The sequence below is a fragment of the Pestalotiopsis fici genome (assembly GCF_000516985.1).
Source record: "Pestalotiopsis fici W106-1 unplaced genomic scaffold PFICI_Scf_5, whole genome shotgun sequence".
In the NCBI taxonomy this organism is placed as follows: Eukaryota; Fungi; Ascomycota; class Sordariomycetes; order Amphisphaeriales; family Sporocadaceae; genus Pestalotiopsis; species Pestalotiopsis fici.
The window spans coordinates 2,950,560-2,975,975 of NW_006917095.1; the positions used below are offsets into that span (position 1 = coordinate 2,950,560).

Below are 25,416 nucleotides of genomic sequence, written 5' to 3' on the forward strand. Positions count from 1 at the left end.
CTCCCCTACCTTCGCGCCTCATCGGTTGTAATCCGAATCTACCTGGAATCTACTTCTAATCGCCTTCTCTGCCGCGCGACGGGATTTTTTTCGACGAAAATCCTCCTCGGAAGTGGCTTGTTGATCTCCGCGATTTCTCTGCGCACCACCTCGGAACTACGCTCAGCAGATACCCACTCCACTCCTGGCCAGCTAAAGCAAAAGCGTTGACCCTCACAACATCACAACCTGGGCTCGAAATTTTTCAACCCTATAGGGCAGCATCACAACGCTTCTCAACTCATTACGCCTTTGCATAGCCGGGAAGGCATACATTCTTTATCGATGGCGACAATGACCTTTAATCCCCAAACGCCTCAGAGCCCATCGCAGTTCTCTCCATCAACTGCGGACCCGCACTCTAGTATGAATAGCTCCATGACATCAGTAACCACCGCCTCTCTACCGACGCCGGCTCACAGCGTCAACAACTGCGACTCTTCTCACGACACAACTATGATTGACGCTGAGTCGCCCAACAAGCGCAAGCGTCTTGCCGACGACACGGGTGACCAAGAGCAGAAGAAAGCACACCTCGAGGATCCTCGCAGACTTGGTATTGAGAACCTTCATCTGGATGTCGGACCCAAATACCTTCTCTTGAGAACTCGTAAGGCATCCCTCTACTCTAACCACATGCGCCGCTCTCTGCCCACAGCACCCTCCTTTCCTTATCGCGCAGTACCATGGTGGTTCTGCCTTGTGACGTGACCCCTTCGTAACCCCCTGACAAGAACTTTTTTTGGTTGACACACTGCTCTCTAGCCCATTCTGCGTCCTTTCCACGCACCTCGGATGACCTCTTTGAGAGGTTTGGTCTGGCCGGCATTGCTGCCGAGGTTGCACGGGTAAAGCCGAATGGCGAGAAGAACGCCCTCCGAAAGACCTTCAAGGGTCAAATCAAAAGTTTAGGCATCAGTGGCTCCTTCGAGCCTGTTAAGAAGGAGATCGAGGATCCCGAGGGATTCATGCACATGCTTGCAGCACCCGAAGATGGTTGGTTTGTGCATGAGGTCACCGGCAAGGAGATCAATAGAGGGTTTTCGGATATGGCTCTGGCCAACCTGACGCGCGCCATGACAATGGCCAAGGGTCCCATTTCCAAGCAAGTATGGGACAGCTCGGTTCTCGGCGAATTGGCACCTCCGAAGAAGACCAAGGATGACGCTCCGAAGCAAACTACCTCTGGCACACCTGCCGCATCGGCAGCATCTACCACCAAGACGAACAAGCTCCAAGTTCCACAGGGCGACCGCTTGCAGCGGACCAAGAAGAGAAGCTACAAGGACTCGTCCTTTGAGGGTTATGGCGGCGGTTTCCCCGATGATGATCTCGGTGCTGAGACCGGCTACTCTACAGGAGAGGGTGAAGATCGGTCGGCCAAAAAACGGAGAAAGCAGGTGAGCTCCAATCACCCTTCCTTCTCTAGTTCTATTGGCTGATCATTGTTCACAGAACCCTGGCATCGCGTCGTCATTGAGTGGAGGCATTCGCCAGGCAGTACGATAAGAAAATCAGGTGGTTCATGATACCCGGTCCTGAGAGAATACAAACTCTTGAGACCCCAACACTCTCAGCGGTAATCGGAGGCAGGCTTTGTATTTTTTTCCCCACATGTTCACGAGAGCGGGAGGGCAGCTTTCCCTCCATGTCGCTCCGGGCCATGATTTTTTGCATTTATTGATTTTAGCACGGCGTTGGGAGATTTTTAATTCACAGAAACCAAAAGCAGCAACTTGCGCCAGATCACCTCTGCTGTCGTTGTCGCAGTCACTGGACAACTGGAAAGGTAAAAGAAAAAAAAGATGAACAAAGTCTCTGGCAGTTGTAAATATTCTTTGATACATCAATAAGAAGAACCGTTAAGCCACCTCTCAGCTTCATTCCTCACCCATCTTGTGACCAATGAGCCCAATCCTTAAATCGATTACCCGCTCTTGCCTTTGCGTAGCAAGTCCACCGACGTGTTGCAAGGCTCTGATCGCCGACAACCGAGACACGGCCACTCAGACAGTTGGTCTTTGAATAGACTTTCGTCAGGTGGTGGTTGGCGCAGGTATACCGTGCCTTTGGCAGTCAAGCCATTCCGTTCCCGTCCGCTTTTTGGCGACCTTCCAACGTATTTCACGTAGTACATGATTCGAAACGTTGCCAACAGAGCTGTGCGGCCCTTGTCATCCCTCGGTCTTTGAATGTCATTTGCCGGAGGGCAGTTTGTAATCATGATTTCAGTGACCACATCATGTGAGAATAGCTACCAACGTTGGGTAGTGAATATCGGCTCTCTCCCATTGGGTGGAGGGATAGCCATGATTGGACAAAGTCGTCGAGTGATGCAGTCAGTATACGCCTGCCTGCGAGAGAATCAAGTGTTCAAGAGCCAGGACCCCTGACTGACGAATACGCCTCGAGCCTAGACCGCGAGGCGACGAGGACTGCTTGATGTTGATAGCTTCTCGAGTTTGGGGATGGGACGAAGAGGGAAACAACATGTAGTCCTTTGAAGAAAGGGACCACTCGCGTGACGGTCGGAGAGGACTGTCGATCAAGAGTTGAGAGAACACCCCAACTGGGACGGGTTCCGGCTTGGAAATCCTTTAGATTGTGATGATTCACCAACGGAACGGTCAATTACGAAAGGAGGTGTGGTATCAGATACAACGCCCCATCATGTCGAGAATATTTCGTTTCCTAACACAAGTGATTCTGTGCAGCTTTCCTCCGAGATGTGCAAGATGAAGGCGCTGCCTTCTTGACTCATGATGAAGATACTTGTGACGTTCAAAGGACAGCAACGACAAAGCGTTGTCAAGTTGAAGAATAGCACGGGTCTTGATTGTGCCTTATATAGACTATGCAGTTGAGCTCCCGTTGTAATTTAATTACATACGAAACCGAGTATTTCCCAAGAGCTCAAATTCCGTAAGAAGAACCCAGATGCCATGGTAGAAGCATATTTAGTCTCCATCGCGGCTTCCTATATACGGCTGGACCATAAAAAATGTGTGGCTATGCCATGTCCATCTCTTTTACGAAAGACAAATCCGAGAAACCGAGTCACAGAACGGGCAAGAGAAACAAAAGTTTTAATCGGAAAAGGAGGTCCAAATCGACGCAAAGATTGCGTCGTCAGGTATTACACAGCCGACCATGGTTTTGTCTGCTGCGGCCTTTCTTCCGATTTGGTACGGGTGCAATCAGAGTCAACCATTCGCTGTTTGGCAATGAAGATGCGTATTAGTTGCTGGTCAGTATCACAGCAAAGTCAGTCACGGAACAAATTTGTCAGGTTTTAAATATTGCAGCTAGAATATCTTGTTCATACTCTACAATCACTCGACAAGTTTTTTTTTTATTTTAATCCAATAAAGGGCGGGTGGTAGATCACCATACATGCGATGCCCTGATTTACCAAAGTTAAAAAAACAGGATGCCTGCCATAGCCTCTGCCTAGCACTGCCGTTGCAGAGCCCAGGCGCTATCCCAGCAGCTACGCGCCAGCCGAAACCTGAATGCGGTTAACAAGTGCCCACTTTCTCCCCCAAACTCCATCCAAGTCTAGGTACAGTAGAGGGGACCTGAGAAGGTTTAGAGGCTGCGGACCGCCTTTCCACAACCTTTGGGCCCTCTTCTTCTTTTCATATATCCTCCCATCTGCAAGCATTCATTCCGATTTCCAAGCATCATCTTCGCGTGATTCACTGCGTTCGACGTCTTTCATCAAAACTTCGTTTCAGTATCTACCAACATGGACATTTAGAGAGCTGCTCCGCCTTGTTTGCTTCCTTGCCCTGACGTCAATCCCTCCCCTCATACTCTAACCCCACCATACATCCGCGTACTTGGGCTCTTAGAGAGATAACAGCCAGTCAGTCTTTTGCGACTCCTTCCTTGATGTAGCAGCAGATATTGCTTTCTACTATGACGACGCCCAGCGACCACCATGATTTCTTGGGTGTGCCTAGTCCGAGCAATACCGCCGCCGTTTACGGTTACTTAGGTGGTGGCTACGATGGCACAGACTACCACGACCCAAGGACTTCTTCAACCCAATCTCTGGCGCCGTCTGATTACGATGAACAAGAAAAACGCAAGCTTCTGCTCATATATATCCATGGATTCATGGGCAATGACAACTCGTTTCAAAATTTTCCCTTTCACGTGCACAGGTTTCTCAGGGATCGACTGCGCAGCACTCATGCCGTCCATACCAAGATCTACCCTAGGTACAAGACGTACAAGGCAATCGAGGTAGCACGGGACAACTTTAGCAGGTGGCTGGAGCCGCACGAGTCTCCCGAGACGGACGTTGTGCTTATCGGACACTCCATGGGCGGACTACTCGCGGCGGAAGTGGCGTTGATGGTGAGTCTGCTGGCTTGCCCTGGAAGTCATTGTATGACCAAACCAGCTAACCGCAACTTTAGCCTACCCGTGATCGAAGTGATATAAGAATGTTGCAACACAGGATCCTTGGAACGGTCAACCTTGATGCACCTCTACTTGGCCTCCATCCGGGCATCATCACATCCGGCTTAGCTAGTCTGTTCCGCAAGAAGCCTGATCCGCCCAAGCCACCTCAAGCGGGAGATCTGATATCTGGAGCAGCACAGACTCTAGGTGGCCTAGGACAAGGCTTGGGCTCACGACTTACCATGGACCCTAATTTCAACCCCAATTATGTCAACGATGTCCGTATGAAGGAGCGGAGCTGGTGGCAGAATGTCGTTCACTTTGCTAGCAAGCACAACTCGGAGGGTCTCATGGACGCTGCCACCAAACACATAACATCTCATCTCGAATTCGGTAGCTGTTTGATGGATTACAATGGTATGAAGCTGCGGTATGAGAAATTGCGACGACTGGAAGATTACGACGACCTGGAGAACCGGGGAATGCCTCATGTTCCACCACAAGTTCGTTTCATTCAGTATTACACCGTTTGCCATGGCTACCCCAAGAAGCCCAAGCCCTCGGAGTCAGAGGATTCCAAGACAATAGAGCCTGCAAGTCCAGAGAATAACGTGGTATCGGGAAATGACGGCCATCACAGCGAGCCCGCAAGTCCCAGAGTTTCTAGCGAATCAAGCGGCAGTGACAGTCATAGTGAGCCCTTGACTATGCTTGAGCCGCAACCGGAGGCCGACCCGGAAGATGATTCAGATGAAAGACAGCATGGTGATTTGGAAAGTCCAGGCGTTGCATCTGAGCAATTCCACACCCCCGGAGCCAGCCAACCTTCATCACCAGCTCCAGGCACTGGGGAGGTCATCGGTGGCAATGTATCTCACAGTGGATCGCCGGATGATGGTGCTTCCCACGCCCCTGATACGGCTTCTCCAACCCACGAGCCCATGCCAAGGTTTACTGCACCAAGGAGAGCCGAGACTGGTAGATTCAGGGAAGACTTGCCTCCTAACGCCGAATTCACGGTTGAAGCTGCATTACAGGAGTTCATTGATGGACTTCCTCCTTTGCCGGACGAGCCTCAGAAACCCGATGAGCTCAAAAGCTACGATGCCTCAAACAAGGATATTCGTAAATATGTCGAGAAGGAAATGAAGCGGCGCAATAAGGACTATGAGAAACAAATGAAGAGTTGGCGTGCAGCCGAGACACAGCGCAACAAAGCTATACACAAAATGCGAGCAAAACTACAGGCTGGGCAAAAGGAAGCTAAAGATAAGCAGGGTGCGCTGGCAGACGCCGCTGCAAGTGTAGGTGCCGAAAACCAACATAACCCCCAAGCTGAAGAACATCCCGACACCTCGGAACAGGGTGCTGGAACGACAACAGGGCATGATACTCCAGTAGAGGCTGCTTCGAACCTTGGAAACAACAACGAGCATAGTCCATCACACGTGCATTTCGATGAGCTCAGGCCGGCGTCACCCTCGAACGATGCGGGTCGAGACAGTTTGACAATACAAAGAAGATCTCAAGAAGGCACAAAAAAGCCAGAGAAGCCAGAGAAGCCTCCAAAAGACCGAAAATTTTGTACTTGTCCCTCCAAGGTCAATGGACAGATGGACCCCAAATGGATCAGAGTCTTTATGAAAGACGTCGATGAAGTTGCCGCTCATACTGGTATCTTTTTCGCTGGTCCCCATTATGAGAAGCTGGTGGGTGACGTGGGCGAATTGATATGCGAATGGGTAGAGGCAGATGCTACAAAACGCCTCGTCCTGGATATGGAGAATAATTAGAATAACGCCTTGTTTTTATCGAAAGCGGAAAGTCTTTTTTTCTCCTCAGCACCAAATCAGCCATGCACATGGTGTTTCCCATGATACCCTTTTCATTACTGCTTCATTTTGGTGTGCGGTGTTTAAAGTAGAAAAGCAAAATCCGGTATTCGATTTTGAATGTGACTTCTATACTAGTGAAACGATTTTTGTAACTTTTAGTATTGCCTGCAATGTCTGTACTTGATGGCATCTTTTCCATTGAGGAAGGAAGAAAAAAAGTGGCCAAGCGACAGACTTGACGAACAGAATACCGGATTCGCCCTATACGAAGCGAAGTCGTCATATCACGAAATAAGTCAAAAGTAACGGTGCCTGCAAATTGTTGCAGAGTGGCGGCTATAGCCGAGATTATTAGTGGAGATGAGAGTATGTCATGATATTAATTATATGCACTATAGACTGTGCTGTGCCTCTCGCTAAGTATTCAAATGGTCCTCGCTTGGGAGGTCCGCTTGCTCAGAAAACATGCAAAAAAATAATCAAGTAATGACTCCCCATGCTTTGAAATAATGAGAAGAAGATCTCGACTAAAAAATCACACCAGGCAAAAAGGGGCGACAAGACAACAATAAAAAACGATTCATTCAAGCATGACTGGATTTCTTAATCATACAGGTCCAGCGTCCGACTCTTGACACGCACCCGTGCTAGTGGAACAGACCCAGCCGAGATCATCGCTGGCCTGGCCGAGCCAGATCTTGAACTCGCCGGCCGGCACGACCCAGTTCTGCAGCGTCGTGTCCCAGACGCTGAGGTCGCGGCGCGTGAGGCTGAGCTCGACCGTCGACGACGACGAGGTGGCCAGGCTGTCCGTCTTGATAAAGTCGCGCAGCTGAATCACGGGGGTGTCATAGGCCGAGCCGCTGGGATACTGCACATAGGCCTGGACGACGGCCTTGCCGGCGTGCGAGGCGCCCGTGTTGCGCACCGTGGCCGAGATGGTGTAGGCCACGTCCCACAGGGCCGGGTTGCCGCCGCTGGGACCGCCGGCGGGCGGACCCGCCTTCTGCGTCTCAGAGTAGCCCGCCGGGTAGGCGTACTCGGTGCCCGACTGGCCGGCGGCGTAGGCGGCATCGGCCTCGCCCGAGTCCAGCCACGAGTACAGGTATCGCCATATGCGGTTAAAGCCCGACGGGTAGTAGGCCTCGCTGGCGGCGGGGATGGTCTGGTTCAGCGACGCGACGACCGAGGTGGACTTGGCCGGGCGCGTTGGCGGCAGCGTCGTCAGCTCCGTGACCGACGTCAGCGAGACCGACGACAGCGCAAAGGTTGTGTAGGACAGGCCGTGGCCAAAGGCGTAGCGCGGCGTCTTGCCGTTCTTGTTGAGGTAGCGGTAGTCAATGTAGAGACCCTCGGTATACGTGTCCTGGGCTTGGCCGAGGAATTCAAACGTGATCAGGTCCGTGCTGGATGGATAGTCGTCCTCGGACTTGGGAATGCTATAAGGCAAGTGTCCCGACGGCGTGGCCTCGCCAAAGATGATTTCGGTGAGGGAGTCGCCGGCCTCTTGGCCAGGGAGGTGAGCAACCAGAACGGACTTGACAGAGGGGAGGTCGATCCAGGGTTCGAGAACCAGCGGCCCGACAGTGTGAATGACAACCACAACGTTGGAGTACTTGGCAGCTGCGGCCTTGACCAGAGCGTCTCCATTGTGCCAGGCGGACAGACCGCTGGCGTCTCTATCACCGTGGTTGCCCTCGACAGTGTACGAGTTCTCACCAGAGTCCGAGTTGATAAAGACAATAGCGACATCGTTGGCCCCTGGAGTGGGGATGGATGACGGGAACGTGTCACTATCATAGTAGGTGACATTACCGGCCTTGCGCTTCAACGATGAGATGGGGTCATCGAGATAAGGATAGTCGGCGCTTCCAGATCCCCAGCCCATACCAAGCAGTCCACGGTTACAGCTCTTGTCGGTGCAAGAGTTGGCACCCGCGGGATCCGTCTGCGCATCGGTTCCAAATACGCTCAAAGGCACAGACGTGGAGATGGGCAGGAAAGAGCCATTGTTCTTGAGCAGTGTAATAGCTTCCTGTGCCACAGCTTTTGCGACAGTTGCGTGGTCGGCCTGTACATTCACGTACTGGTTGACAACGCAAGTCGGCGAGATGAGAGCACTGGGGTAGCATGGTCCTTCACGGTCGCGCGTGTTGGATGAAAAGTTGGGTGGTGGGTAGTCCTGATCCTGACCGAGCTTGTACCATGTAGCAACAATGCGGGTGGCCATATCATTGATGCGATCCATGGGGACGGAACCGTTGAGCGCGGATCGGGTCAGCTCATACATCCAGTAACTGGTTCCTAACACAATGGGAATCAAAGTGTCTCCAGGCATGTTCATGTCGAGACCAGCTAGGGCAGAAGAGACACCAGAAAGATGCGCGAGCCAATCGGTCATGACAATACCCTGGAAACCAAGCTCATCCTTGAGAAGCCCGTTGATGAGATATGCATTTTGCGAGTCGGCGGAACCGTTGACCGCATTGTACGAAGTCATCAAAGCACCAGTCCCGGCGTGGACGCCATCGGCAAATGGCCAGAGATAGAGCTCGTGGAGGGTGCGGTCATCAATATTGGAACTGTATCCAGCTTGAATGACGCTGTACATGCGATACTCCTCCTGCTCGTTGCCGATAGCATGCTTGAGCGTGGCAATAACGCCTTGCTCCTGAACACCCTTGATCGTCTGCGCTCCGGCGATACCTTGTAGGACTGGATCGGCGCCGAAGCCTTCCCAGTTTCTGCCGCCTCTCGGTTTCCGGCCCAAGGGACCAACGGATGGGCCAAGATAGAAGTTGGCGCCCTTGCCTTTGAACTCCTGTCCAAGCGCAACTCCCCTCTCATACATCAGCTGCTTGTTCCATGTCGCGCCGGTTGTTATACCAGCGGGGAAAGCTGTGATGTTATCTGTGGTGCGCACTCCCAGAGGACCGTCTTGGAGACAAAGTTGAGGGAAGCCAAGACGCAACGCACTGCCCGTATTGCCGACACATGGTCTGATAGATGGTTAGTATATATACTGAAAACAAAACGCAACTTTGATCAGCGAGATATAGGCGCACCCCATGAAGAAACCGGTACCGCTCGAGATGTTGGTCTTTTCAGCCAACGTCATTTGCGAGACTAGATCGGCCGCCTTTGTATAGGCATCCGCCCAATCATCATCCCATCCGCCATACGGAGTAGGGTAATACGGGGCAGCGACGTATCCGGCGGGCACGTCATCCCGGGGCAATATTGCAGCACCGGAGGACAGGCCGGCTAGATTGGACAGAGCCAGCAAAGAGAGCATGCGCAGGCCCGCAGGCAAATCGGCGCTCAAAACCACCATTGCTACGTCTGATTGGCGGTTGGGAAGGATAGGAAAAAGAAGGGTAGAGGGAGCTAGAGATGGAACACGCGGGTTCCGGGTAAAGGATGCCTCGAGCCTTTATGGGTAAGGCTGGGGACGGTCTCGTGAACTCATACGACGACTAGAGAAGGAAAGAATGCACGAGTATTCAGGCACATGATGGCTCCCATTGGCGGACTCGGGATGGATATAAGCTAAGCGATGGGACTGGAGGTGAGGGTATAGTACCTCTGGAGAGTTGTCCTAACCTTCTTCTGTTGCTGCTGCTGCCACGAGCACATGATATCATTGACAGACAAGGCAGCGCGTTACCAAAGACGAGATAGCGACTTGCAGAGCAGGGTAACAGAGACAGGATTCAACCCAGCTTGGCAGGCCTGCTCAGGCCGCCATATGCAGCAACGACGAATTACGTGGGCGAATGCTGGTATCTTAGGACGACTTGGCCTGGCAGATACCTGCAGATCATCATCATCAAGTTCCAATCTGGGAAACATGGGAAAGGGGAATGTGGGTAGACAGCGGGCAAAATGGACTATTAACCTTAAGCGAACCGGAAACCGATCGGGCTATGCATAAAAGATCTGCCGCAATTGAGATTTGGTCCTTTTTTTTTTCTTGTCCTTTTCTTTCCATTCAGCTGAATATTCCGTGAGGGTAAAGTCTGGAAATATTGGTCTGTTGCCCTTGTCCATTGCTCAGCCAAGTTTGGGGGCGCCATACGCGCCTGGTGTCGCTGACTTTGACATTCCATCTAGGACACGTCTGGTTCTGCAGGACACCACCTTCAAAGATATCATCTTCATGAGCTTGACGGATGTCGGAAATAAATTCGGCTATTGGCTTCGCATGACATATCTTATCAGTGAACCTTGAGCTGATAGATAAATAGTTACCTGCCTGCCTACGCAAAGCCATAGAGTTGCAGTCAAACTCGGTAGAGCTGCCATATGCAGTCCAGCCCAGGGCTGGGCAAGCAGTTTCATTGGCGGAAGTCTCAATACAACTGAGTAGATTGGACGGGCTGTCAGGATTCATATGTCAAAGCAATGCCACATTGGAAAACACCAGCTCCACGTATCGAACTGGTAGTAGAAGAAGAAGAAACAAGTAGTGCGAGGTGAGAGGAGGCCGGATCATCGGCTCTGGCACATTTGCGCGGCTCATGCAGTCATTCGCGGATGCATCATTCTTCCAAAACGGCACACACGGGAGAGCTTTGCTGGGCGTATGTACTGCGCTGTCCGTACCAGATTGACGTTGTGTTCGTCACAAGCTGCCCTGTAGTTTGGGCGTGTGACCAAGCTGGGGGGCACGGCAGCGCAAAGCGCTACTGGACCAAAGAAATCGAGTGGTAGGCAAGTTTTTGGCAAGGTTTGGTGCCTTGTGATCTTTTCTGGTGAGGGGAGGGTAGTATCCTGATGACAAACTTTTTCGCAAAGATATTCGCAACGATGACAATTCTGGGGGGCCCTGGTCCGGTGCTAAAGATCAATAAATAACCACCACGTACGTACAGGGCTTGCCAGGCTTGCTTGTTGGGTATTCGAGATCCGACAAGGCAGGTTGCAGCGCCATGGTGTTCGGCACTCGATTGCCCCGGACGGAGAAATGGTAGTTGGTATGTTGTGACTCGTGAGTTAATTATTATTCTACACAGTAGGTACCGTAGCGAGGATTTTGCATCTCTCGCATCTCCATCTCCCTAAGCGAGACGGTTAAGCGGGTACCGCTACCGCTACTGCTGCCGCTTGCCGCACCAGCGACCGTTGAATCTAGTCTTGGTAGGCAGTAATGTACTGTTAGGTTTTGTCTTGGGGCCTTGTTCGTTCTCTTCTTCTTTTCCCTGCTAGCAGCCAGGTTCCTTCGCTCCTCCTTCTAGCTCAGCTCCGTTCAGCTCAAACGTCAAACGTCGTTGACAACACGCAAATTATAGCATACATGGTAGTCGACATTCAAAGGGGCCTCCCTCATCTTGGTATTACCACAAGCTCATTCACGTCTCCCTACTGTCGCCAGTCGAAATGATCTATCCACTAAAGAAAAAGGGAGCAATTCCGTTCAGGCACGTGTTGCGCGTCCAGTCGCACGAGTGAGGGATGATCCAGCGTGATCATCGAGGAGCTTCGAGAACCAGAACAACAGCACAGACCCCACGATGGTACCTAGTTATTAGCAGTGTTAGTCGCCAGGCAGTGCACATGGCCTTGAACTCTTTGACAGATTTTAGTCAGACATGATTCTCAACAAAAAAAGAAAAAAGTCGGGCTCGCTAAGCAATGCGGAGGCCGAGGTGCTCTGAAATGACTGGGCACAATGTTCCCCTGCTTCTTCCACCGTTCCGGTAGATCTCAGCAAGAGGCAATGGATCGGGGATAATCCTGACCGCAAAGAGATCCCCTTCCCGGAGCTACGTCGTTGGCCATTTTAGGCCCTCTGTCGCCTTTTTTAGTGCTGCAAAAGCCAGAAAAGGAACTGCGAACCAGGGGGCAGGCAGTTTTCCCACTGATGAACCCTGGACTTTGTGGCCCTTGACTCCACTGAAGAGTGTTCAGTCTATACCCAGAAGGGCATCTGTTTCATGAGATTGCGATTCTCCTGGGGGGAGCTTGGCGACTTGGAAGAAAGAAAGAAAGATTTCCTCGCTGCCGACCTACCTTGGGGGTACTATTGACAAGGTAGTGTTGGCAGTAAGTGACTGCTAAGGTGATGGGATAGATCACAATACAGTATTATTCGTCAGTCGGCGAGAAGAGACCGAGCACGTGGCTGGCTGTCAGGTTTGATTCACGGTGGGCTTGGGAACTGCATGCAGGTGGTACCTAGGGACAATGGTTCTTGAACGGACTATACACGATACTCTGCACAGGAATCCAGAACAATCCAGATCCAATCTCATCTCTGCCGCTGACATATTCAAGCATTACCAGCGACGGATTTACCAAGCATCCAGGATATGGTCCCAGGTCCCGCGAGTGGTCAGTCCACGGGCGTTTATTCGCAGCAAGCATTGAATTCCTGCCGATCCGTGCATTTGAACCATGGATACACGATTCCTCCACATCTCTTTTTTTTTCGCCGGCCTGCCTGCGTAGCCAATCTGAGTGGTCATGCGCACGCACTATAATCAGGGCCACGAGGCATACAATTTCGCCGCATTATCGAGGACTGATATGCAGCGTGTATTTTGCATTGTATGGAGCGTCGAATTTTGTTATGCTTCTTGCTAATATCCGAAGTTCGGTCGCGAGGCTTTGACTGCATAGCTGAAGCAAGACCACTTATTTGGTACCTACATCATACGCCAGGGTCTGGAGTACATACCAACATTTCTTTTCGTCGGAGAATTGCACGGAGTCGATTTTGGACCTTATTCCCACCTCCGAATACGAATCATGCGAACCAAGGCCACCACCACTCACACTAACCAAAACCCCCATTCCTCTGCTGGATCCTCCTTGGTACCTTCGTACAATATCGTGTACGAAGTAAATACTGTATGCACGATAGACCAAGAAGCTCACGTGGTTTCTGAGCTATTTGCATAACGTGCAGGAATCTTTGCATAGCGTGCGGTGTTTTACATCTAGCCTTGCTCGATGCAGAAAGGGCGTCGCAAAAACAACCGTTTTGAGGCCATTTACAAGTCACAGACCCAACCTCCTTGGGCCTCCACACGGACTGCTAGTAGTATACCGTCTTGCATCTCCATATCGTCAGCGGGAATCTGTCGGGAAATACACAAATATCCCCATCCCAATGACTTGAAAGTAAGGCGATGACGATCTGCCGTTGCCGCTGCTGCTGCTGGACCCCCAGTCCCTCAGCTGTAGTTCAGCTTCAGACCTGCAGACCTGCCTGCCTGCCAATGCACCAGGCACCTGCGCGAAAGTAGGCTGCGTCAAAGTCGTCCTCGACCGAGGCTCAAATGCACACTGATAGCAGAATATTGGCATCCACAGCGCGTATCGCCCCACTTGTCACTCAGATATTCGTGCAGATCTTGTCTGTTTTGTCGCCGGTGCCATGTCTCGAGCGCCAGTGAGCCAGTGAATTGGCAATGTCGTGCATTTGGCACAGATGCCACCCCGAGCCACCTACGTCTGCCAATGGCTCTTTTTTGGCCCTAGCGACGGCCAAAAGACGGCGCATACCAACAATTCTCTTCTAGCCACCGTGATAGCGTCCGTTAGCCAGCTTAGAGCCGCAGGGTGCTGGGAACTATTGGCCTGTGAATGTAACCTCCAGGAATCTGGGGAAAGCGCCAAAAACCTTGATCGTTGGGTTACGGGCAGGCGTCGTCAACCTCGACGCAACGCTGGACCAAATTCGCATTTATTATCCGTGTCAAATCATTCACGACGCAATAGCCCGGGGGAAAATTGAGTAGGCTATCCGTCAGCCTGCCATCAGTCGTGAGGTTGTCCTGTCTAAATGTGGAAGCCAACGCCGGTTTCCCCCCAGCCAGCTGATGCTCTGTGCGGACCGTGGCCGCTTCATCTATGCCACGAGGTGTGTGTGTGGCTGCTAATGTACAGTGGGCTGCGAACCCAGCACAGGTGGAAGCTGCCGTAGGTACATGCGGAGAGTAATAAGGTAGGCCCGGTACACACAGCAGGTAAGGTAGGGTAGGTATCAAAGACGCCCGGGCCCAGGGGTATACCACCCGTATTGGTGGTTGGGTGGTAAGTCAGGTAGGCTATGAAGTGCCTCATCTACACATGGGTGTTGCTGCTTACGAGGTATGCTGTACTATGTAATAATGCCCGCTGGTCGGATTGAGATTGCCGCACTCGCTGCTGGTAAAAGGCGGCACACCCTGTCAAACCTTGACTGATTATTCGCCGTTGCGCGCTCTAAGCCACCCGATCCGCGACGTTGACCTACAATGGCCTCAGATGAAAGGGTCATGCACTCATCAGTCCCATGGGTGCTACTAGTACAGGCCAATGTCAGTCTCCTTTTGAACTGACTATACTCTTGTACACACAAACTCCACTATTCCAGGAACAGATTGGGCCCCCCATCTCCAATGCTCGCAGGAATGCATGGGTAAATGCCATACTACTACCTATGTACATACCGAAACCCCCGACTTCAGTCCCCCCCATCAGAACAGACACTTGGTGCTAGTCCTCGACAATTTTTGGACCCCATGTCCTGGTCCCAGCCCCAGCGAGCTCTCAGGGATCCATGAGTATGGTGATAGTCCCTTCCCTTACCCCAATCAATGGAGACGACACGCAGATTCCTGCGCGTGGTGAGCGACCGGACCTCCCGAGCGTTCTCTTATTATTGCTACTATATAGCCCGGGTCTGCTCGCCGCTGTCCAACGTGATGGATACGATGCTCCCCGGTTGCTTTCCTTGAGGACCTTTCACCACTGTTCGGTATAGATAAAAGCTCCTGGGGAAAAGGCCCATCATTTCTCAGCCCTAGCCGCGCTGTTACTTGCGCCTCTCGCTGCTTTTTCCCTCCTTCTCTCTCCACTCGGTCCTTGTTGCAGCATCCACCACGATGAAGCCATTTACTTGGACTTACATCGCGAGCTTGGCTCTCGGAGCCTCTGCCGGCCCCATTCCGGATGAGATGAAGCTGTATCTGAACAGAGGTATATTGCTCTTGTCACTTGTTTCAGTCCTATTTGCTCCGGAAGCTTACTGTTCATAGCTACTACCGTCACTGCTTCCGAGGTTTCGTCCTTTGACTTGTATGCCGAGTATGCTGCGGCAGCCTACTGTAACACTGAGGACGATGTCGGCACCGTCGTTACATGTATTGATGGTGTTTGCTCAAACGTCACTGCCGCCGGCGCCACGGTGACTGCCACCTTTGCGTGAGCACTCCTCGGTCACTGATCCTTCTTACCTCTTCGCTAACCTCTGCTCAGCGGTGATGCTACCGATATTCAAGGATTCGTGTCTACCGATGCCACGAATGAGGTCATTGTGGTTTCGTTCCGCGGCTCGCACTCTGTACGAAACTGGATTACCGAGTAAGTGAAACGAAACCAATCCACTTCCACACAAAACATGAAACTGACAAACCTCACAGCTTGGTTTTCGTTCAGGAGTTGTGTGATATCACCACCGGCTGTTTGCTCCACACTGGCTTCTATGCCGCATGGCTCGAGGTTAAAGATGTCATTACTGCCGCTGTGAGCGCGGCAAAGACGGCCAACCCATCATACAGCATTGTCTTTACTGGCCACTCCCTGGGCGCCGCCGTCGCCACTGTTGGTGCAGCTTACACTCGCAAGGATGGCTACTCGATCGACATTTACACCTACGGCAGCCCCCGTGTCGGCAACAGGGCCTTTGTTGCCTATGTGACGGACCAGGCTGGCGCCGAGTACCGCGTCACCCATCTCGACGACCCGGTGCCCCGTCTGCCCCCGATCATCCTCAACTACCGCCACACTTCGCCCGAGTACTGGCTGTCGGACGGTACCGCCAACACGACCGAATACACTGCTAGCGACATTAAAGTGTGCGAGGGCTACGCCAGCCTCTCCTGCAACGCCGGCACCACTGGTTTCGACACGACTGCACACGGCTATTATTTTGGCGACATTAGCGGATGCAGTCCCGATGGCACCCCGCTCAGGAAGAGAGATGACACCGACAACAGCGACATGACGGATGCCGACATTGAGGCCCAGCTCAATGACTATGTTGTCCAGGATGCCGACTACCTTGCCACCAACCTGACTGGAGACATTTGGGGTTAAAAATGGAGGAGCTGTAAAAGCTTTACCAGTCTCATTAATGAAGTTGAGCGTTAAAAGGACAAAAGACATGAAAGGCACCAATGCCTGGGGGCAGACGTACATATATTTACATACCCGCGTGCTCGATGATGATGATGAGTAATGGTTTATCTCGTCAAAATAATGATTAGTAGTATATCATAATGGAATAATACTAGAACAATGACAAGCCTGATGCGGATTCATATGCTTTGGTGAAAGATTATCTAGAATGTGCTCAAGAAGGCTTGCCATGGTCTGACTAATGACGTGAAACCAAGACTCTGGACTTTGGGGAGATCAAAGTCAACAGAGCCATGTAATCTAGAATCTTGACTTACTTCCTCCTATCCAGCAATGTCTAATCCCGGCTCTGTATTCACAGCCTCGGGCTGGACTGCAACTTGACTTGATCCATCCTCTTCCTTCTCAGGCTCATATACAAACCCGAGCTCCGCGAGCGTCGTCGCCTTGCGACCGTCCTGCTCAAACTTGATCCGCGCCTGCGCGTACACGCCCCTCTGCCAAAACATTTCAGGCGACCAGTACGGCGGCTCTTTACCCTGGCAGCCACCACCTTGTTGTTGTTCCTGCCGGAGCCAGTCGTGGATACCATTAATGTACCTGGCGTCGCCGAGCGCGGGAAACACGTGGTACTTGTGCGGCGAGCGCTCGGCCTCCTCGCGCCTCTCCCAGTCGCGCATCTCGGACGCCGGCGGGAGCGCGAGCGCATTGGCCCACGCCCGGGCAAAGACGGCCGCCTGCGACTCGGACAGGGGAAACGGGATCACCTTGATGGGCAGGCCCGGGAACGCGAGCGTCGGGTGGCGAATGTGCAGAAAGTGCTTCCAGAGCCCGTGGACTCGTCTGCCGTCGGTGATGAGCGGTGGAGGAGGGGGATCACTACTCTTGTTGTTGCTGTGGTTGTCGGATTCAGTTGCCTCTGCGGTGGAGGCCCCAAGGAAACCGTCTTTGCCCTCGAAAAAGGGAAACGTGAATAGGTATCCCGTGCAGAATAATATGGCGTCTAGATCCTCCACCTCGCGCCCGTCCTTGAGCAGCACCGCCCTCCGGGGTCCAGGCAGGAACCGCGCAATCTCCGCCACCTCGTCGAACCCAGCGTGGCGCCGCGCCTCGTCCGACGTGGGGGTCTGCACCGAGACCAGCACGGGACCTCTACTCACCGCGTTGATCTGCGCGGCAATGTCGAGACCCGACGCCGAGTTGCCGACCACCATGACCTTTTTGTCGGCAAAGGCGCCCGGAGAGCGAAACGTCTTGGCGTGGGAGATGACGCCCCGGTGCTCCTGGTCAAAGGCCGCGATGCCCTCGACGTCGGGCACATACGTTGTGTTGTAGTGGCCGCCCGCGACGACGACGGCGTCGTACGTTTCGGTTTGTTCGTGGCCCGTGAGCAGATTGCGGGATGTGATATCCCATTGGTCCTTTTGCTGTCTGGCTGCTACTGCTGCTGCTTCACCAGCACCAGAGTCTTGGACCGCCGTTTTGCGCAGTCTGACCTTGAGCACGCTGGTCGAGAACCGAATTAGTGGGCGTATCTGGGCCTGATCCGTATACTCGTCCAGATACCGCAGCACGACTTGGCGCTCGGGAAAGATGCGCAGGTCTCCGCCCTGCTCGGCCGTTTGGCCTTGTTCGTCCGTGAACGGGAAATCCGAGTATTGCATCAGGGTATGTGGAATATTGGTGTTGAGCCTATCGTACATGGGACTCGGAAAGATGGGTGCAGAAGCAGCATCACCCTTTTCGCCATTATACACGGGAGGGTCCGGGGGTGCATGCGCCGAAGTCTGCGGGATCGGCGACGGCGACGGCGGCGTGGCCGAGTACAACCAGACACCGCCAACGCGGGGTTGCTGTTCAAATACGGTGATCTTGTCAAAATAGGACCCAGATGCTGCCCGTGATGATGACGACGACGACGGCGGCTGCCATTTGAGGTACTTGGCCGCGGCGAGGCCGCATGGGCCGGCCCCGATCACGGCAACGGACTTGACGTCAAACGCCCCGTGTGTCCCGGCGTCCACGGAGCCCATTGTAACAGACCGTTTCCAAAAGACTTGCTTTTGGACAGTGCGGGCGACGCCTCTTGAGATGAATTTCCGAATAGTGGCGTCAATGATGAGAAAGGAGACGAAATGCTCAAGAGATTGCAAGAAGCAGGTACGATAAAATCTCAAAAGCACCAGCCCGCCCACTTAACTTGTTGGTCACTCGCCGAATTGCATCGTAAGATGGTGGAGTGAGAGAGAAGCTCTCATCTGGGTTGCGCGATATGATGCCATCGCCGCGCCCGGTGCTGAGTGGAGGCATAGTCCCGCCGACTACCGGACTTGTGAGTCGGGTCATTCCCAACGGCTTGCCACCCGCGCCGTAGCGCAAAAATCATGCCCATTCATGTGGCATTTTTGTTTATTTCTATCCAAAACATGGATTGGACCACCAACTTCCTTGTAGACTATATTTCTACCCTGGATTTCTGATAAACTAGACACTTCACACGATGGGCAGTCCGCTCCGCAATAAAACAGCTTTGCAGGTACCACAACCAAGGTATCTATGCGTCGGTCCAAACAACCATGGCCAGCACAGACAAACCATAGTCAGGTTGAATAATACGGCTTTCTGATTCATCAAGCAGACCTACAGCCTTTTTCTAGTATTAAAAATACTTATCGTCGCTACATTTTATGTACTATAATATCGTTTATGTTGGTATCTTTCCAACTCAGGCTGTCCTGTACGCCGCCAATGATCCCATCATGGCAAATGCAACGCCTTTCAATGCAGTTCATGGTAATCGTCCAGTCTGACGTGGGACTCTAGTTCGCCCACCGCTTCCAAAACTTCCAGCCATGCCTAGATGTGCCCCCAATGTCGCGTTTCGTCACCTGATCCCTTCCATGTATTCTCCAGAAATACACAGGAATGCCAACGAGAACAAAAGCAATGACAATCAATGTCTGCAGTGGCTGCGCAAACACAGCTCTACTCAGTAGAAACAAGCTCACGCAGCAAAAGATGATGGGTGTGGTAATCCACGTCTTGTAGGGCCGTTCCAGGTTCGGTTCCTTGACCCGCAGGATGATGAGTCCCAGAACGGTCAAGAAATAAAACGTGTATCCAGCGACTCCGTAAAACGTAATAAGCTCGCCAAATTCGCCGACAATCACATAGGCAACCGTCAATGCGCCGTTGAGGACTATGGCATTGACAGGAGTAAAGAAGAGACCAGTCTCCTCATCGCTGAGCATACTGTGGAGCTTCTTGGAAAACCAGTTTCTCGTCCGTGTAGAGGAAAGCCCAGGGTCCGTGGAGCCTACACCAATGCGCCCAAAGACGGCTGGAAAATAGCCCTCCTTGCCAGCCGCGTATACAAGACGACTGCTCGTAAAGGTCGATGAATTAAGGGCTCCAAAACAGGAAGCGCTCACGACAATGGAAAGGACAAGCGCGCCAATTGGCCCAAAAACCTTTCCACCAAACATGACGGCAACAGTATTCGTCGAATTGATTACTTTCGTCGGGAGAACAAAAAAGTAGGCTACATTGGCCAACAGGTAGCTCGCGATAACCAGTGGCATGGCTGTATGAATGACACGCGGTAGATCACGTCCAGGGTTGCGGAACTCTCCCACAACGTAATTGGTCTGATTATCTGGTTAGTCTTCCTCACGGGTACGGTTCAATGCCTGGTTTGCAATACTCACATTGTCCCAGCCGTCAAAGGCCCACAAGCCAGCATAGATTGCCACTGCCCATCTGCTAACATCTGTGGTTGTTCCTTCAAACCACGAGTGGGCCTTCCATTCATTGTTTGCCGTTCCGGTAACAGAAAAGCCAGTTAAAGCCACGACTATTCCGACAATGGTGACACCGATCAAGGCAAAAAATTTGAGAAACATGAGCATATCGTTGAGCCGAGTTCCTAGACGTGTAGAGAGGGCGTTGATGAAAGTCACGGCAAAAAGTCCCACCAGCGCCACAGCCTTCATGATCCAGGGATTGATGGTCTCGGCTTCGGCCCCAATGGCAGCACGAACCAGGTACTCGCCCATGATGATGGCGATGATAGCGGCGCTTCCAGGTTTAAGTACGAGAACGGCAACCCATGTAAAGAGAAAGCCCGACAACTCTCCCAAGATCTTGCTGAGGTATGCCTGAGGTCCTCCGTTGAGGGGGATGGAAGCGCCCAGCTCTGCATAACTCGCAGCTCCAGTCCATGCCAGGACACCTGCTATCACCCAAACAATGAGCGCTGCGCCAGGCGAGCCAACATTGGTATTGACCTGGCTCGGCGAAGAAAATATGCCGGAGCCAATGATCAGACCAACGACAAGGCCCAAGCCATTCATGTAGGTCAAGGTCTTGTGCTTCTCCAACGATGTTCCTCCCAAGCCACCTCCCTGTAGCCCTGTTGACGTAGGCGCACCCAGCGGCGCATATCCGTTCCCGGCCGAGGATGACAAGGGAAAGAGGTTGGCAGTGTAGTCGAAGTTCGAGGCATTCGAGTATGTCCTGCCATGGCCGTAGCCTTGGCCGGGTCGGACAGCGGGGTTGTTGTCGTCTAATGGGTCATCTTGCTCGAGGGACAGTTTCCGCGACGAGGAAATGGACGGCCTCGAATCGGTATCGGAATATGTGTCGTCGTGACCACGTTGACTCGAGGATGCCAACGAAGCCAACTCGAGCGAGTCCCTGGCGTGTGGTTGAAGGCCTGCAGAGTAATTGGGCGGCATTGTCGCAAACAAGCACGGCGGTGTATTCTGGTCCCTCCTCCAACTAGCTTTAATACTTGGAAGATGCAGCTGTGTCGAGTCTTTTACGCCATATGCTTGAGAACAAGATTAAGGCAGTCAAAAGTATCAGCTTGCGCTACGCAGCAGCAGAAGACCTGGGCCGTGGGTGGTTTCGTCGAGTTGCGCCTTGGAGTGCGAGAGAATGTCTGGTGTCGACTGCCGAATCGCATGTGCTACGTCGTTGCAACGAATAGCTTAGGGTTGCAAGTCGTGATCGCAAAGTCGTCGGCACCGAATTGGAGTATATTAACGCAGATGCTGTCGAGTATATAATATCTGCAAGGTGGCGTCACGTACAGACTTGAAGAATAAAACTTAAAAAAGAAGGACAATGGTAGTGCTTTAAGTTATGGAGTGTTTCTTGTTTGATTGAAGCCAACCACATGGGCACTGGGCTGGGCCTTGGTTTGGCGGTTTGTTAGAACTGCGGCTCCCTTTCTTGGTTGGAAATGGGTGTCCGTGCACCTGCTGCCGGGCTCTGCCCAGTAAAGGGGGTTCAAAAGGTTTCGGCTCATGTAGGTGGTAGTAGTTATGTAGTTCTAGGTACCATATCCTAGATTGCCGCTGCAGCAAGCAAGCCACTGAGGTTACGACCTTCCAGAAAACAAGTAAGAACACTTTGCGGATATGATTGCGACGAATGCGAGCTGTAATTCAAATTGTCGAAGCAACTTTAAAAGAGCAAGTTGGACTAGATGTACATTCCCATTCTTCAAGACTTTCTATTATACAGAACCACCGTTGGATATCCAGAACGTCAGGAACATTATCCACAACCCCGGATTACAAGGCTTACACAGTTACCAGACCCCTAGCATGTTTTCTTGGTGGCCAAGGCGCGTGCGTGGGCTGTTTGGTTTCAATTCATGCGAGCTACCCAGGGCTGGCCAAGAACAAAAGAAAAAAAAAAAGTTTTGGAGCTGCCGCCGCTAAAGCTACCTACTAGCTAGCAATAAGTAGAGCTTTTGCAGCAGCAGCTTTATTAGCTACGGCAATGCATTGTGAAGCATCGTGCGATACGTGTGTACCTAGTCGTGTCAACACATTGCCCATCACCGAGCCAAGATATGCAGGTTCGCTCCCAGGTTTGTCAGCGATAGCTTTTGTATAGCAGGATACTATGAGGTCTGTGCAATGCGATCTCTCTTGCTTCAATCTCCAGCCCGCCTAGGGCTTCGCGTAGGAGTCCTGCGTGCTTGTACCGCTTCAGTCCGACACTACTCTGCGCGAACAAGTCCAAAACGCACCGACCGAGCTCCATTGAACCTGACCGCCCTTGATCAGAAATGGCGAGAAACATGGAAGAAGAATGGCTCTCTTCAGAGCGCCCAGGGGGCAGTTGCCAAAGACAACACGGCTTCCGCGAGCCCTGAGAAGGACAACATGTACATCTTGTCCATGTTCCCCTACCCGTCAGGAAAGTTGCACCTTGGCCACCTACGAGTCTACACCATCGTCGATGTCATGGCCCGGTATCACAGGTTGCAAGGCAAGGAGGTGCTCTCACCAATGGGCTGGGACGCATTTGGACTGCCTGCTGAAAACGCCGCCATCGAGCGAGGCGTGGAGCCTGGCGAGTGGACAAGGGAGAACATGGCCCGGATGAAGGAACAACTAGACGTCATGAATGGTAGTTTTGATTGGTCCAGGGTTAGTCTGACGAGCTGAGTTGAACCCGGAATTGTAGTTCGTGTGTATACTGATATTTTTATGTACTGCCAGGAATTTGCAACTTGCGATCCCGAATTCTACAAGCAGACTCAAAAGATATTCCTGATCCTCCACTCGGCGGGGCTTGTCGACCGTAAGCGTTCCGAAGTCAACTGGGATCCTGTCGAGAATACCGTCCTGGCAAATGAGCAGGTCGATGCCTCTGGTCGCTCCTGGCGATCTGGGGCCATAGTTGAACAGCGTTCACTTGAGCAATGGTTCTTGAATATTACCAAATATAAAGAGTCTCTGCTTGAAGATCTAGACAAACTGGCTAAAGATGATGCCTGGCCGGATCTCGTCCTGAGCCAACAGAAACATTGGATCGGCAAGACGAAAGCTGCTTATTATGACTTTGTCGTCAATCTTCCTGGTGCTGAAACAGAGACGCTAAGGGTATACACCACCCGCCCCGAGACTCTATTTGCTGTGCAATATCTTGCCTTGTCACCGCACTCGACATTAGTACAGCGCCTTGCTGAAAAGGACGAAAGGCTGCGTGCTTGGCTGGACACTGCCAAGGAATTGCCACATGACTCTAAGGAAGGCTATCCGATATCCTACCTCTCTGCGACAAGTCCTTTGGATCTGGCCCAGCACGCAACAGGGTCAGCAGAGACAACGTCCATTCCAGTCTATGTTGCCCCATATGTCAGGGGCGACTATGAAACCGGAGCCCTCATGGGTGTACCAGCTCATGATCTCAGAGACTATCACTTTTGGAGGACACATCGCAAGGAAGAGCCAATCAAATACGCAGTCAGCCCAGCAAGTGACGGCTCAACCGCTGGTCTTGACGGACCTTACATTGGTGAAGGGAAAATGACTTCACTTGCCAAGTCGTATGCACAAATGAATTCAGAGGAAGCTGCTGAAAAGATTGTCCATGAAATTGCGACGGAAACTTCAGCAGCACAACCAATCACGAAATGGAAACTGAGAGATTGGTTGATCAGCCGGCAGCGATATTGGGGCACGCCTATCCCCATGGTGCACTGCAATAAATGCGGCGTACAGCCAGTGCCTGATGCTGATTTACCAGTCATTCTGCCCAAGGTTGACCATCACTGGGCTGAAGGCAGAACGGGCAATCCGCTCGAGAGCGCTGAGGAATGGGTCAAGACCAGCTGCCCTAAATGCCACGGACCAGCAAAGAGAGATACCGACACCATGGACACCTTTGTTGATTCGAGTTGGTATTACCTCAGGTTCGCAGACCCTAGAAACTCGGAGCTTCCAGTCTCCGAAGCAGCACTGCGGAAATATTTGCCAGTGGACATGTATATTGGAGGTGTTGAGCATGCCATCTTGCACTTGCTCTATTCCCGTTTCATCTTCAAGGCCTTGATGGATGTACTGTACCCTGGAGTGGCGGCGGATTTGCCTCTGATTGAGCCCTTTAAGCGGCTCATCACGCAAGGCATGGTGCACGGAAAAACATACACTGATCCCGACACTGGACGATTCCTGAAGCCAGACGAAGTTGATCTTTCTGATGCTTCCAACCCCAAAATTACTGCATCTGGCAAGACGGCAAATACTTCCTTTGAAAAGATGTCCAAATCGAAACACAATGGTGTCGATCCCACATCCTTCATTGCCCAGTACGGCGCAGATACCACCAGAGCCCATATGTTGTTCCAGGCACCAGTTAGTGATGTGGTGAACTGGGATGAAGACAAGATTGCTGGCGTCACGCGCTGGCTCAAACGACTGCACAGTTTTGTTGCAACTCTACCCCCACTAGAGGTCTACACTGCTTGGGACGCCAAAGATTACTTTCAAAAGAAGTCTGGGTCTCCAACATGTCATGAAGCAGATGCTCATGTGTGGCGGGCAACCCAGAAAGCAATTGCGGCCATCACGCAGTCCTATGATAAGGTTTACGCCTTGAACACGGTTGTATCTCATATCATGGAGTGGACGAATGTGCTTATCGAAAACAGCGCAGCATCTGACGCTGTCAAGGCTGCGTCTGTGAGCCAGCTACTTCCCATGCTTGCGCCCATCACTCCAGCTGTTGCAGAAGAATGCTGGGAGATGTTATACCCCAAAATGGGCAGCATCTTCTGTCCCGAATCCGCCAGGTGGCCAGTGGTTGATGGCACACTTGAACTTTTAGCTCAAAGTACCATCAAGTGTGCCGTGCAAGTGAACGGCAAACTACGCTGCGTCGTGCACGTCAACAAACCATCAGCTGAGCTCAAGCAAGGCAGCCCCGAGTGGCGGGACTGGTTCGTCGACCAGATCAAGGCGTCTGACGAAGCAAAGAGCAAGGTCATGAAATCTGATTGTGATATACGACAAGCGAAAAAGATCTTTGTCGTCAAAGGTGGGCAAACTGCCAACTTTGTATTGTAAAATTACAAGGGTAGATATGTATAGAAAGATAGACTTTGGAGGCGTCTTGAATGGCTCACAACAGATACCCAGCTCAGTGCTTAGACGAAGCTTTATAACTATAACATGAGAAATTAGTATAGAAATGAATCATG

The 25,416-nt window shown here is 52.0% G+C and overlaps 7 protein-coding genes across 7 annotated transcripts; 4 read left to right on the forward strand and 3 right to left on the reverse strand.

Annotated features, from left to right (window-relative positions):
- Positions 1-333: 333 nt before the first annotated feature.
- On the forward strand, positions 334-1,548 carry PFICI_08197 (uncharacterized protein; the record flags this gene model as incomplete). Its single annotated transcript, XM_007836778.1, has 3 exons — positions 334-649; positions 805-1,439; positions 1,495-1,548. 3 exons carry the CDS (start codon positions 334-336, stop codon positions 1,546-1,548), a joined length of 1,005 nt encoding a protein of 334 aa, XP_007834969.1.
- Positions 1,549-3,960: 2,412 nt separating this feature from the next.
- PFICI_08198 (uncharacterized protein) lies at positions 3,961-6,245 on the forward strand (the record flags this gene model as incomplete). Its single annotated transcript, XM_007836779.1, has 2 exons — positions 3,961-4,404; positions 4,467-6,245. The coding sequence occupies 2 exons, from the start codon at positions 3,961-3,963 to the stop codon at positions 6,243-6,245; spliced, it is 2,223 nt and encodes a 740-aa protein (XP_007834970.1).
- A 649-nt stretch (positions 6,246-6,894) lies between these two features.
- PFICI_08199 (beta-glucosidase F) lies at positions 6,895-9,621 on the reverse strand (the record flags this gene model as incomplete). The annotated part of the gene is made up of 2 exons (XM_007836780.1): positions 6,895-9,286; positions 9,353-9,621. 2 exons carry the CDS (start codon positions 9,619-9,621, stop codon positions 6,895-6,897), a joined length of 2,661 nt encoding a protein of 886 aa, XP_007834971.1.
- Positions 9,622-15,160: 5,539 nt separating this feature from the next.
- PFICI_08200 (uncharacterized protein) lies at positions 15,161-16,373 on the forward strand (the record flags this gene model as incomplete). Its single annotated transcript, XM_007836781.1, has 4 exons — positions 15,161-15,254; positions 15,314-15,479; positions 15,534-15,638; positions 15,698-16,373. 4 exons carry the CDS (start codon positions 15,161-15,163, stop codon positions 16,371-16,373), a joined length of 1,041 nt encoding a protein of 346 aa, XP_007834972.1.
- A 365-nt stretch (positions 16,374-16,738) lies between these two features.
- On the reverse strand, positions 16,739-18,448 carry PFICI_08201 (uncharacterized protein; the record flags this gene model as incomplete). The annotated part of the gene is made up of 1 exon (XM_007836782.1): positions 16,739-18,448. The coding sequence occupies one exon, from the start codon at positions 18,446-18,448 to the stop codon at positions 16,739-16,741; it is 1,710 nt and encodes a 569-aa protein (XP_007834973.1).
- Positions 18,449-19,234: 786 nt separating this feature from the next.
- Positions 19,235-21,151, reverse strand: PFICI_08202 (uncharacterized protein; the record flags this gene model as incomplete). The annotated part of the gene is made up of 2 exons (XM_007836783.1): positions 19,235-20,062; positions 20,123-21,151. 2 exons carry the CDS (start codon positions 21,149-21,151, stop codon positions 19,235-19,237), a joined length of 1,857 nt encoding a protein of 618 aa, XP_007834974.1.
- A 1,194-nt stretch (positions 21,152-22,345) lies between these two features.
- PFICI_08203 (uncharacterized protein) lies at positions 22,346-25,282 on the forward strand (the record flags this gene model as incomplete). Its single annotated transcript, XM_007836784.1, has 2 exons — positions 22,346-22,861; positions 22,934-25,282. 2 exons carry the CDS (start codon positions 22,346-22,348, stop codon positions 25,280-25,282), a joined length of 2,865 nt encoding a protein of 954 aa, XP_007834975.1.
- Positions 25,283-25,416: the final 134 nt, after the last annotated feature.